We start from the raw sequence: 13,495 nt of genomic DNA, 5'->3' as shown, positions 1-13,495 counted from the left end.
GCGATTTAGGTGCTTTGGATCGAAGGAGACTTTCTATTGGTGGTGGGGACGAGGGATGGAGCACTAAGTTGGGACGTCTCACGAAGGCCTCTGATTGGACAGGATTTGAAGGGATATGACAGAGTATCCGGAGTTGCGGTGGTGCAGGGGCGATGGTGGGCCACTGAACTAAGAGCTGAATGACAGGAGGGAAGAGAACATTTTAAACTCTGACAGCGTACAGGTGATTGGCTCAAGTTGAGCGTGTCGGGTTGTGATTGGATGAAAAGAAAGAATGAGCTGGTGGAGCTTAGAGATAACAGGGAGTGTGCGTGTGGTTAAGGAGGAACCCACATGAAGACTAAACTCTCACTACGCTTCATTAGTGGTGAGTGTCAATTATACTTTGGTGTTAATTATCGATGTCAACCATCATGTAATGATCTTTGATTTCATACCACAAGCTGCGGTTTACTCTAATTGGAACCTCTATGGTGCATTCAAGGACACTCCACCACTTCAAGTTTAAACTCAAGGCAACGAGCCGATTCTATTATTCTGAAATGTCCCTTTATTTGAATGTGTCTTAGAGTGATGATTCATGATTCATCCTTCAGCTGAACCTGTGCAGCTTGCACTCAGATCCTCTAAAACCCATATGAAGCAGTTAAAAGGCGACCAGAATGAAACGTCCCATTACTTTGAATACAATTTAGGATTTCTTGAACATGGTTAGGAACATTTTGGATAATGTAAGAAACAAAATATATAACATAGCTCTAGTCGTTTTTAATGAAGAGCGGTTGCATAATACATATTTAACACACATAAATGTAGTAGAGCAGAGTTTGGTTCTGGTTCTGTTAGGAGGAAGCTTCATAGGTGTTTGTTGGGATCTTCTCAGTTGACCTTCGACCCTTCAGAATGAATGTAAGATGCAATGGATTGAGATTTGTTTATGATATATATGACATTTGTCGTGTGTTGTGTCCTGTTTAGATCCAACATTCGACCTGAGAACGGCAGCAACAACCTCCACGAGTTTTGCATGCACACCTTCGACAGAATCACCTCCTGCAACTCATGCCACATGCTGCTGAGGTAAGAGGCCAGCTATTAAACACACACACACACACACACACACACACACACACACACACACACACACACACACACACACACACTAGACTCTTTGCCTTCAAACTTCTGTCAGGACTCCTTTGAAAGACCTCCAGTCCCCCTCTTTCTCTCCAGCGGAGCTTGATAATCTATTCGTCACTTTTGCTTCACTCCAGTCTCCCTTTGCACATGTGCCTCAGTTACACAAAAAGTTTCTTTTGAATTTTCTGAATGGTACCAGCACCCTGAGGACCGTGCCTCACGGTCTTTCTCGCAGCGGGAACGACTGAGTGGTTTCACCTCCCGAGGCCGGTAGAGAAAGAACGTCTGTCACACTTCAGCACTTCCTCAAGGCGACGGATTGACTGGATTATCGCGTTGTGAATATACAGAGACAGGCACCGAGTTCACCAGCGTTTTCTCAGGATAAGATTTGACAAAAACAAGAATATAGCGGGGACGTTGACAGGAAGCCTTTGAAGTGCAAGGTTTCATGTCGTTGGGGCTGTTGCTATTTTCTTGATTATTTCTTTCTCTCTCAAGTCTTTAGTTTGACAGCCATCGTTCATTTGGATGATTTCATTATGTCTATTCTTGTACTGCCCTTTGTTTGCAGTACTTGTACTTAACTCTCAAGAGTCCAGGGCTCGCCCCTTTTTTTTATTCTTTCCAATTTATCTTTATATATCACATAAAAAATGTTAACATGACAATTTTTGGGATCTTTTCTTCCCCAACACATTGTCTGTATGAGCAGATAATATTTTTTTTCAGTTTGACATAGTATATTAACATACTGCACCCCCCCCAAAAATACACAAAAAACATTTAATCCAATAAGGAAAATTATGTGTTTTTTAAAACTATAAAACCCCAAAACATGCTAAAAAAATATCTATTTCAAACTTGAAAATGTAAGTGCAGGTTGTAAATGTGAAGATATTATGTAAAACTAATATAGCATCAAACTAAATGTACCCATACGTTTCTGAACGTGTTTCTTGGAAGAAAGGTAATTGTTTATATTGCTAAATGAAGCATTACAGCTTTACGTATTAGTAACATATACCAGGTTCACCTCAGTCAAATACGGTAATAACTCATGTGATTCTAATAAGGTCGGTATGAGTCACGACCCGTGCAACACGCTCTGTGGTTCTGAATTTGGCAACAACAACAGCAAATCCGTGGGTTTTCTCTGAGGTTAAATGGACAATTAGCTGGGGAGCAGAACAAAGAAGCTTTACTTTCATTTTATTTTAATAAGGGCCTTTGAGATGGTTCATGTAAATGAGAATGAAAGCGGAGCCACACACGGCTGCGTGCACACCAAGAACTTTCCCTGTCTCTGTTTTTTTTCCTTTTGCATATGATATGAGCTCATGCAAGTTTCTGTCTCAAATAGATGCTTTGCTTTGGTAGAAAGTGAACAATGTCAAGGCCAATACAAAAACTTTTATTTGACAGAACAAACACTGCTGAAAAGATGTGCATTGAAGATTCATTCAAAGCGAGGGTTGATAATCCTGGAAAAGCTAAAATGCAACTGATAAATCTCACCGGAGTCCCGTCAAAGCTTCGCCCCCAAAATCACATGAAGGTGCAACTGCATGACGACTGCTAGAGGCCAACGTTTTTGTGACTCTTGCTTACTCATCGTCTGTGCTTCAGTGGTGTTTGTCTTTCTGGTCATGCGCAGTGAAGCACGGGCAGCTTAGTGACGGACAGGTATTCTGACCAATGATTTAATTCGCCCAATAAATCCGTATCAGTCCGGCTCTAGTAGAAAAGGAAAGGAATTCTGCCGATAAAGTTCAAAATCCTGGATTTGAATTCAGTCTGGGACCTCAGGGATTGACTGGAACTAACAAAGCAAAACAGTTCATCCAGCTGCAGACAGGACTGTCTGCAGCTGGATGGCAGTCCACTCACAAATGTCAGCGTCATGATGATGTCATGGTGGCGACAGGGAAACAACCTGCAAACAATCACTGGTTGTGGTTTACTGAAGGCGTGTCCTGCACCACACTACACCTTGAGGCTGCCGCAACATGCAGCTGTTTCAATAAACATTATAGTAGCTTTGTTTATACTGTGTTTCTACTACTGTCCATGTGATGGGTTTCCCCTGCTGTTCTGTCTGCAGGGGCGTCTTCAACCAGGGCTACCTGTGCTCCAAGTGTGGTCTAGGTGCCCATAAAGAATGCCTGGGCCGCTTTGGCTCCTGCGGAAAAACAGGTAACACACCCACTGCTCCGCACACAAATATAACCCAGTTTACTCTGCAAAGTTATGACTCTTTATTGCTCAGCCTCATATCAGTCACATCCAATGTGCAACAAAGCTGCACGCAAGAGTTTGTCACAGGCAGACATTCAATCAAATTGTACCAACGCAACTTGCTCGTTTACGGCCGCGTGAGCCTGATGACAGACGACACGTAATGGCTCATAAACGCTGATGTACGAGCGTCTCATGTGACTAATTGTGGCTTCGCTGCGCTGCGATTGGTGGCATTCTGAAAAGGAAGTGAAAAAAAAAAAAAAAAGGGGAAATGGCACTGCAGGAATCAGGAGGTTTGCTCTAAATAGATAAGAGCCGCGTATATGCTCTTATTCGTCAAGACCAAGGTCGCCCTGGTGTTCGATCTGCATCACAGATATTCGTTCAAAAGCTCCCCTCGCTTCCCCCGGTGGTTCCTACACTTCAAAATCACCTTAAAGGCAAAGTCACTCCGCACCATTGCACGGATCCCCAAAGTTTAATAGTAGCTTTACTGAGGAGTTTTAAGAAACTACTGACTTTTTTTTTTTCATGGTGCCCCTGTTGTGTACCTGTCACTCAGCTCCCTGTGCAGGAGCACTGACAGCTCTGAAAGAAATGCAGGGAAAACTTCAGACTTGTGGAATGAAACCAGCTTAGCATGTCCTCTGCTGTGTGTGTGTGTGTGTGTGTGTGTGTGTGTGTGTGTGTGTGTGTGTGTGTGTGTGTGTGTGTGTGTGTGAGTGTGAGAGAGAAAGAGCAGGAGGAGGTGAGAAACTAAATCCACACTTTTTGTTTGTGGAAGTTCTTATAGGTCTTGAAAGTGCGCGCTTGTGTTCCTGCAGCACAGTGCTTTTAAAACCAGGCAAGCGTGCAGGTTTTTTACGGTCACAGGCTGCACACACTGTACCTGTGACACGGCATGGCACAGTTGCGCACGCGCGTGTGTGTGTGTGTGTGTTTTCCCCGTGGCAAGCTGCCAGCTCTGGTTGGACCTGGCATCTGTCACGGTGCTGTCAGGTCGCAGAGGCAATAACGCCACTGCCAAGCCCACCTGGGCACAGAGTGTACCTGAGTAGATCTGGGCGACACCGGCAGCGGGAGAGGACCGGGGGTGTCGGTTTGAATTCCCCCTCTCATTACTCCACACAGTATTCATCCTCCGCAGGGGTGAGGCCTGAATAGTAAAGTAACAGACTTAAGTAGAAGTATTTTAAAAGTAGAAGCTGAAACTTTACTCGGAAAGAAAACTTGTAAATTGTAAAGTGCGAATCATTTAGGATACAACTTCAGATCAGAAAGCAACCACAATGAAGAGAGACAGAGAGAGTGTGTGTGTGTGTGTGTGTGTGCGGGTGTGTGTGTCAGAGATAAGCCAGTGTTTACCAGTATTTGTGTCTGTTATCAGCTCCCTTGCTGTGTGTTTGTGTAACAGGTCAAAGTTCACTTGGGCAACAACATGCCTGCTGAGGTTTGTGTGGTGTGTGGTGTGTGTGTGTGTGTGTGTGTGTGTGTGCGCGCGCGTGTGCGTGTGTGTGTGCGTGTGTGTGTGTGTGCGTGTGCAGGTACTGTATGTACGGAGCATGCACTTGTGGCTCTCTGCCAGCTTGTGTGAATGTGCAGGTGTGTGTGTGTGTGTGTTTATGTAATTATTCTGTTTGCACAGGTACAGGAGTATGCGCGTGCGTGTGTGTTTGTGTGCGTGTAGGGGGTGTAACCTGTCCCTCAGGGAGCCAATGAAAGAAATTGGTGGAGCAAAAACCTGAGGTCTGCCACCCCCCCCCTCTCCCTCTCCACCTCCCCGCCTCGTTACCTCCTCTACTCCCGCTGTCAGGTAGTGGCAGCGCAGCAAAACAAAGCGAGCCACGGTCAGACACGAGCGTCCACCGTCTCCACTAATGAGGGATTGTTGCCTTGTACCGACGAGTTTGTGCGAGTGTTTGCGTGCACCCGCTAACCCGCCATTCACCATGCCTGTTCTCAAACTTCTTTCAGATCCCGGCTCCGTCAAAACTCAGGTGAGCTGCTCCGTTTGTCTGTTTGTGTCTGTGTGTTGGTGTGTACACTGTCTTGTCTGTGTCTTCTGTTTGCTTCTTCTCCAAAGCTGTGCCGCACTTTGAAAACTGCTCCCTCCTGCAGCTATTTACCAAGGAGACTCCAATTGACTTTACTTGCTGCAGCACACCTGATGCAAGAAATTAGATTTTCTTTTTGCAGATCCACCCTGAAATGTCTCCGCTGCTCTGTGTAGATGCTACATTATCCCCAAAAATGGGGAAATGAAACTGGGATGACAAACGTTTGCCAATAACTTTGGTTGAAACTGCAGGATGTGTGTAACGTTTTCATGCAATCATCCATTGTCATCAGGTCAAATGGGGTCAAGTGTGGAAGTGTCCCCATTGCAATTTATTTCTTGTGCCAGGTACTGAGTTGTAAGCAGCGAAAAAACTGTTTCTGTGCACAAAAAACTGTAAATACACAACTTTTTTAAAACAGCAGAAACTTTGCTACCAATTCATTAATGCAACCCTCACACAGATAAATTGTCTTGGAGTGTTGTTCTTATTGATAGAAGAAGTAGTGATAGTAAAAAATACTCTTTCACGTCCTGTTGGTTATATGCAGTTTGCATCCTCACCAAAAAATATTTAGAACTAATCTTGACATTATCAACAAACAAAACGTCATCATCTGCAAAAAAGAGTACGTCACTTTCTCAGCTCACACACAGTTTACACTCAGTAGTTTTCCTGCAGCATCAGTGCATGTGACGTGTGTTTGCATGTGTTGCGTGGCGTCGTGCACGTCAGGCTCGCTGCATGTGGAGATGGCCCTGGTTAGTGTATGAATTCTGTGTGTGCAGCAGCAGAGGGAATGTCCACAGCATTGCTGTTTGAACATATCCACCTTATTGCAACATGCTAATAACTTATAAAGTAGTTTATGAGCTATTTGAAGAAGCATGAAAGTTGCACTGACTTGTTGTATTAGTATGATTGAACTAGTGGACTGCTATACTCAAATATTAATACTTCCGATCTTGATCTGTTCTAGGTTTGATTCTCATATTAAAAGCTTGATATTGACACTCTTCGCTAATTTAGTAAATGTGTCCGAAGTTACTACGAAATGAACCTGCTGGTTGTTAGGATCTGCTTTTACTTCCCCCTGTCATAGTAATGCGAATTACGTCTCCATAAATGCGCCACATGCACTGTCCCTGAGAGTCATATTTATGATGTTCAGGTACTGAGCCTACTTTTTATTTCCCTCTTCTGAAAACGTTAAGCTTCTGCACAGAATATCAATATTGTTTCGGTATCGGCAACACCACGCTTCGTTTTACTTGGTGTTGGATCAGAAAAAACATCTGTGGTATCACTCGTTTGAGCCATGCACCACATGTGCACATATGTTTTCATCGTGCATGTCCATGCATTTGTCTGACTGTCTCTTTCTCTGTGTATCTTCCCATGCAGGGCAAAGATCGAGATCCAGGTGAGAAATCCAGAACACAACACCACACCACGTATCCTCCCTCCTTGCACACGTCATCCTCTCTTCCTTCCTTCTGCAGACTCTTTTCTCTCTCTCGTCATTTTGATGTACAGAGTGACTGCTGCTCCTAAGACTAATTAACACATTTTTTTCTGTTAAGTGGATTTATATATGGATTTGATGATCTTGAAAGTACTTTGAAACTTTAAGCTATAATAGTGTTATCTAACAAAGATAATATTGGGAAAAAATACCCCTCACATGTGATATTGCTCCTTTAGTTTGACTCCAAAGAGTCCAAAACTATTTTGAAATGATATAAAATAGAAAAACAGCAACATTGATTTTGTCATTTTGTCTTATAGTCCCACATCTTTTACATGTTGTGATCCATCTATTGCAATAGTTGTAGTTAGATATTATATATCTGCAAGACCAAGCAGGAAATTGGCGGTAGGTTTTTCTAACCTTGTTCAGTCAGAGAGGAAAGTGAACCATTAACTGGTTATATCATTGCAGCATAGATTTAAATCAAATCTCCAGTGAGGCAAAATGGCCAAGTTACCGCATTTCTGCTTCTCTCCCTCTGTTGTGTTCTGTCTCTCAATTTGTCTCCAGTAGAATGGGACTAGAATACAGCATCTTTCAAGCTGTGTGTGTGCGTGCGTGCGTGTGTACGTGTGTGTGTGTGTGTGTGTGTGTGTGTGTGTGTGTGTGTGTGCATGGCTACACCACACCAGGGGCCTTTAATCTCTCATAAACCTGGCTTCAGAACTCATTTTTCAACCCCTTCATCCATTATGCTGCAGAAAATCATGTCTGACTGAAGATGCATTAAAATCAATAGGCATTTGATTGCCCAAGCTCCGAGCATCTCATAATATTTCGCCGCTGCTCTCTTTGTCTGTTTTCAAAAGGTGCGTTAACACATGGCTCGTCCTTGTGCGAGTAGGAATGTATTCCACGCTCCGGGGACTCAATTCTCCACGGCCCTGTGTCTTTAGAAGTCCTATTCAGGCAGGCCGGCACATGTCAGTGCTGGAACAGACCCTGAAAGAGAAGCGAGGCGGCTGAAGATGTGTTAGCTTTCAGTACAATGTTGTTGACTTGTCTATTATTTGCCTTCAGCTGCAGGCCTTGCTCGAATTTCTTTCTGTCTCATTGTGCTCCTGCACAACACTATCGCTGTGCAGCTCAGAGAGAGAGATATGCACACTTCACTTTGTTGAACTGTGAACCGAGCGCTTGTTTGGCATGGGTGGGTGCTGCACAACAGATCTATGATTATTCAATTTGAGTGATTTCTCTGTAAATAATGGGATGTTGAATAATCAGGTGCAGAGCAGGTTGCGGTCATTCCAGCAAACAGGTTCAGCTTGAATAAGATGTTCTTCCTCTCGAGTGAACGTAAACCTTTACAGCAGTGGGACATTATCTGTGGAGCAGTAGATTTACATTAGTCCTTGTATGCGTGCCATCAGAAAGGAGGATGATTCTATGTGTTTCTATGGTCTCCAAAGACATTATCTAACCCACTGAATGACATCGGAAAGGATTTTAATATAATTTTCGTACATGTTTACATCAAACCTCAGCTATGTTGTTGACTGAGCTCATTGTGCAGCAGTAAACAGCGTCCACACTGTAACTCACCCCTTTATCTACGAGCCTGATAATCGGATAAACTGCTATCTGTAAGATGGTTATCATAAAATGATTTGCAAGGGCAGCGTGTGTGCGTATGTGTATGTGTGGGTGTGTGTGCGCGCTTGTACACATGTTTACCCCCTCTCATTACCATCTGTAATGGGGCCATAAATACTTTAGTAGAGCAAAGACGCATGTTTAGAATGAGAAACATGCACATTTACACCCTATTTTACACACGCACACACACACACACACACACACACACACACACACACACACACACACACAAACACACAGACGTCTTGGTCTAGATTCTTGTACTCACACAAGCCACTCCTGTTTTTCTTTTTTGGATAAAGACAAATGCTTTGGCAAAATGGCGATAACAATCTCTATTTTAAGATGATGTATTCATAGTAGAAAAGATAAAACATGAAATAAAGAGTAGATAATTACATAAAAATCCACCTATAGCACACTACTTAAAATGTTTAAATAATGTCCAAGAATATGGACTACAAACAAATAACACAATATTGTATATAGAATTAGACAAAAATCTTTAGTTTATTAGGAATTGTTAATGTTTGGTAAACTATGTTTTAAAATGTACATTAACTTCTGAATTTTTACTTTAGTAGTGTTGATGTACGGTCAGCAGACACTAACCCTGTCCGTCTTCCAGGTCTGCCCAAGATGCTGGTGATCAGGAACTACTTTGGCGTGCCGTGCCCCACCTCTGGTGCACCACTCAGCATCCAGATGGGTGACATCATCGAATTACTCTGCGCCGACCTTCACAGCCCCTGGTGGCAGGTCAGACATCACACTCTCTCTCTCTCTCTCTCTCTTCATTTCACGTTTTACATGAGGAACAAATGGACCTAGTGTGTTCGAAGCTCTCACTTCTCCCACTGTGAGTGAATCTAACGGCTCATTTACGCTGCATTTACGTACGAAAAGAGATACAATGATGTAACAGTCACTGCCTTCATAATTAAAAAAGACCTTTATGTTGAGTGTTAAGCAATACATCCACAAGAGGGCAGCGCAAAGTCGAGAGTTTCTTCAAACGTGACGACGGTAGAGGAGGTTGTGATAATGTAACTTTTAAGAAATAGCGGCCGCATTTTAATGCGGCCGCTATTTCTTTAACAGTCTTTCTTTAACAATTTCGGCCATAGTTGAAATTTCCTCCTCGTGTCCCATCATTGTCTCTCTTTACCTATTGTCTACATTGCCCCCCGCCATTGTTTCTGGTGGTATTGCTCCATTTTATATGTATGTCTCTGTTTTTCGTCTGTGGCTTTTGGAAAACGTGAGAAATACAGACAAAATTACGCATAGTACGGATACAAGGCTCCATCTCCGTGTATACGTATCAAGCGTTGAGTATAAGTCTTATCTCGACTTTCTGTCATGCGGATTTTGCTCCATTGTCCTCTGTACGAACTTCCTCAGGAAGCAGAAATAACTTTATTTACTGTAAGTGTGTTAGTTCTAAATAACAAGCTGCATTTGAAAATAAAATCCTCAGTAACCCGTATACACCCACAGACTGTTACAGACAGCTCAGCACTTCTTATAAGGAAGTGAAACTCCCACACACGAGAGAGGTTTGTTTGTTTTAGCAAGCAAATATAACGTGAGAAAATACATGCTCCAAGAGACATGAGGAAATATGATGCGCCTCGGTGTAGAGGTCACTTCCTGTGTGTGTGAGAGAACATGAGAGTCATCTCAATAATTAGAATGTGATTTAACCAGAGGCCTGAAAAGGCGACACTACTACTAACATGCACGTCTGCTGCATTTTGTGCGGACATGTAATGTAAGGGGACCAACAAATCTCACATTTCTTAATACAAAAGAGATAAAAATGGAAGGAAAAAAAATTCAATTAACTCAGTGTCAAAGCTTAACTGGAGGCAGCTACAGCTCCGCAGTCGGCAAACATTCAATATCCATCTCTTTTGTAGCCAGCAGAGCGTAATCATTCCTGCTCTGGGCGGGCGTGAAAAATAGAATCGATCACTGTAATTTCATTTCATTCAACAGCAGCCATCTGTTCACTCTGTCAGTGTTACCGGCTATAATCATTATCACGCTCTTAGCGAGGATGCGGCGGAGAGCGCGGCTTTCCAGCAGGCACTGATTACGAGTCCTGAGGAGGCAGGGATGTGATGCAGGTTACTGCAAAACCAGCGAAACAGGCTTAGAACCAAGTCACGGCACTTTCTAAAAACACACCCCTTAACCCATAGTTGACTACTTCCTGTAATATAAAACTTGTTCCCTGTGTGACACACGCAAGGGGTCTCGAATGCTCTAAGTAACAGCTCAAATCCCCGACACACACTGACAGACAACGCTGGGCATATCTACAGGTGGATTGGTTCTGCTGCATGGTAGTACGCTGCAAACTGGAATGGCACTTAGTAGAGTAGGCAGAACGCCATTCATGCATCCACTCTCACAACTTATATCAAATATGAGTCTGATATTTTGTTAATTATATCATTTACTTACATCACTGAATTATTTATTGTTTTTTACTGCATGTAGGATGAGTTAATGTGTTGAATGTGGGTGAATTACACATACGGTATATTCAAATGCATAACAGCTCCCTCATTAGAACACATTCAATGACAGAAAGTCAATAGTGTGGAGTGAAATGTGTATGGACACAAAACATGTCAAAGGGGAATCCCGATATATCAACTTGGGCCCTGTATGTATATAAATGTGGGTGTAACTGAATGGTACACAACACATTTTAGAATCAATCAAGTGGCAGCTGCGACACGGCAGAATACAATGTAATGTTATGGGGCAACTGCGACAGTTCACAAAATGTGCACTAATAGTGATTCTTATTGCCATTAAAAGGCTAAAATTGTTATTCTGGTTCTTTGTCAAGAGACTTGTTTTCATGGACTGACGCTGTTGCCCTATTAGATTACATTGTAGTCACTTCCGCAGTCTACTGGACTGGAATTCACTTATAAGTGAGGATCTGTTACATATACACAAACAGACACTGTAATACATTTGTGTATTTTATCATTTTATGCTGGACAAAATGCCCAGCCAACCCCACAGTACACAATAGGCCGGTATATGTAATCACATTTGGACCTGTAACTCCATTAAAGCTAATAGTTTTAAAATTTATTTTTAATGTAGTTATTTTTCCCCTGAAGATATTTATTACATACTAGAAACAATCATTTTACATGGCTGTCAACGCTCTTTTATAACAAAGTCTCTGATTTGGAGATTCCAGCTGTGGAACCCATGACTGAATTACTGTCCCATAGAAATCAAACATTTTGCCAGTTCAGTGAACGAAATCAACATCATCAAACTGTCAGTGCCTGACCCTCCTTCAGTAATTACACTGAGAAACCCCTGTTTATCTGGACTGAGTCTCTCCAGTGTTGACAAATCACGGCGCCAAGCTTCACCATGGGAGGAATCAGGATCTCATCGTCTTTCTCTCTTCCTGCCAGCCTTTATTTCAACAACCGCTAACCAGGGCCATACATTCTGCACCGCTCTGCATTCACTGCGAGCTAATTGTTCCTGAATTATAGAGACAGAGTCGGCCAGATGTATATAACACAATTATCTCTCTGTGGTTTCAGGGCAAAATCCTGTCGACGAAAGAGGTTGGCTACTTTCCAAGCGACGCTGTGAAGCCTTGTCCATGTGTAAGCAGCGTTTCCTTCTTGTCCTTCCTACAGCAGCAGCGACTACTGGGCCACATGTATTTACTTGCAGTATAGTGACGTGATCATGATTGGGAAATTCGGAGCAGGGCTGTGCCAATTAGCCTGGCACGATAAGAGAGACAGGGTTTGTTTTTTGTTCTGAGAACAAGGAACTTGGCAGGTTCTATAAGATAAATGTGGTTTATTCTCTAATTTGCTTTGTCAATAAGAGGCAAAGAACAAAATCATATCTTATACAGAGCAGGCAACACTAGACCTGGAGTGTAAAGATGGTGTGTGTCTCTTTTAAATACATGAAATCTTCTCCCTGCCACTGGTTGTCATGTTCCATTTGATGAAATGAAAACAACTGCTCCACAAACGTGAGAACCACCAATAGACAACAACTTGTAATCACCATGTCGACAATGTCGTAAAGATAAGAAGGGGCGCTTAGCTTAGTTTTATTGTTTGGTGTAAAAGTGCCAAACAGTGTTGTGCTGCGGAGCTGGGCGCCGAGTACACGATGTTACTGCAGTGACAAGTCATATTGATGTCAGATGAGTGATCATGTCTTGGAAAAACAATATCACATGATCACTTTTGCTCTTTTCTCCAGGTCCCGAAGCCCGTCGATTACTCCACTCAACCCTGGTACGTTCACCAACAAGCGTTCTCACCCTGAATGTGTGTGCGAGTGAGAAGGTGAAAGTTAATGGCTGTAATAAAAAGCTCATTAAACACAGGTGTCAGTTCACCCAACTTAATACTGAAGATCAGAGTTAAGTGGTGAGGCTCGACTCGAAACCTGGAAGTAGGAATCTAGCACAGAGATTTTACGAGACAAATGTGATCAGCAGTGCAGAGACAGACGGTGACTTCAGTTTTCAGGTGGTCGGGTTTGTTTTTCCTCCTCAACGCTCCTTTTGTCTGCTGGGTCGTAGGTTCGCTGGGCCCATGGAGCGGCTGCAGGCAGAGACAGAGCTCATCAACAGGGTCAACAGCACCTACCTGGTCCGCCATCGCAGCAAAGAGTTCACGGAGTACGCCATCAGCATAAAGTAAGTCTGCTCTCTCTAGCAACACTTTCAACACAGAAAAGTTCACAACAAACTTTAATCAGCATGGATAGAAGGAGACATATGGTTTCTAAGGTTTTCTTTCCTCTAGTGAGCTATATAGGTTATTTTGTGTAAAAAGTCCTGCATTGTTAAGAAGTCTGCGCTATAGGGAAATACTCTCCCCCACAGAAAACACGATACTTTCCC

General features: G+C 43.0%; 1 protein-coding gene across 2 annotated transcripts in view; it reads left to right on the top strand.

Annotated features, from left to right (window-relative positions):
- The window catches only part of LOC117753823 (guanine nucleotide exchange factor VAV3), an 85,151-nt gene that overhangs the window by 59,818 nt on the left and 11,838 nt on the right, over positions 1–13,495 (top strand). For both annotated transcript variants that reach the window (XM_034572235.1, XM_034572236.1), the window contains exons 16-23: positions 979–1,080; positions 3,245–3,336; positions 5,356–5,378; positions 6,843–6,861; positions 9,197–9,327; positions 12,162–12,227; positions 12,847–12,881; positions 13,172–13,288. In XM_034572235.1, the coding sequence (XP_034428126.1) occupies positions 979–1,080; positions 3,245–3,336; positions 5,356–5,378; positions 6,843–6,861; positions 9,197–9,327; positions 12,162–12,227; positions 12,847–12,881; positions 13,172–13,288 (585 nt within the window). The remainder of the gene's footprint in view (positions 1–978; positions 1,081–3,244; positions 3,337–5,355; positions 5,379–6,842; positions 6,862–9,196; positions 9,328–12,161; positions 12,228–12,846; positions 12,882–13,171; positions 13,289–13,495) is intronic.

This window comes from Hippoglossus hippoglossus, chromosome 20 (genome assembly GCF_009819705.1).
Source record: "Hippoglossus hippoglossus isolate fHipHip1 chromosome 20, fHipHip1.pri, whole genome shotgun sequence".
In the NCBI taxonomy this organism is placed as follows: Eukaryota; Metazoa; Chordata; class Actinopteri; order Pleuronectiformes; family Pleuronectidae; genus Hippoglossus; species Hippoglossus hippoglossus.
This window is presented reverse-complemented; position numbering and strand designations above follow the sequence as displayed.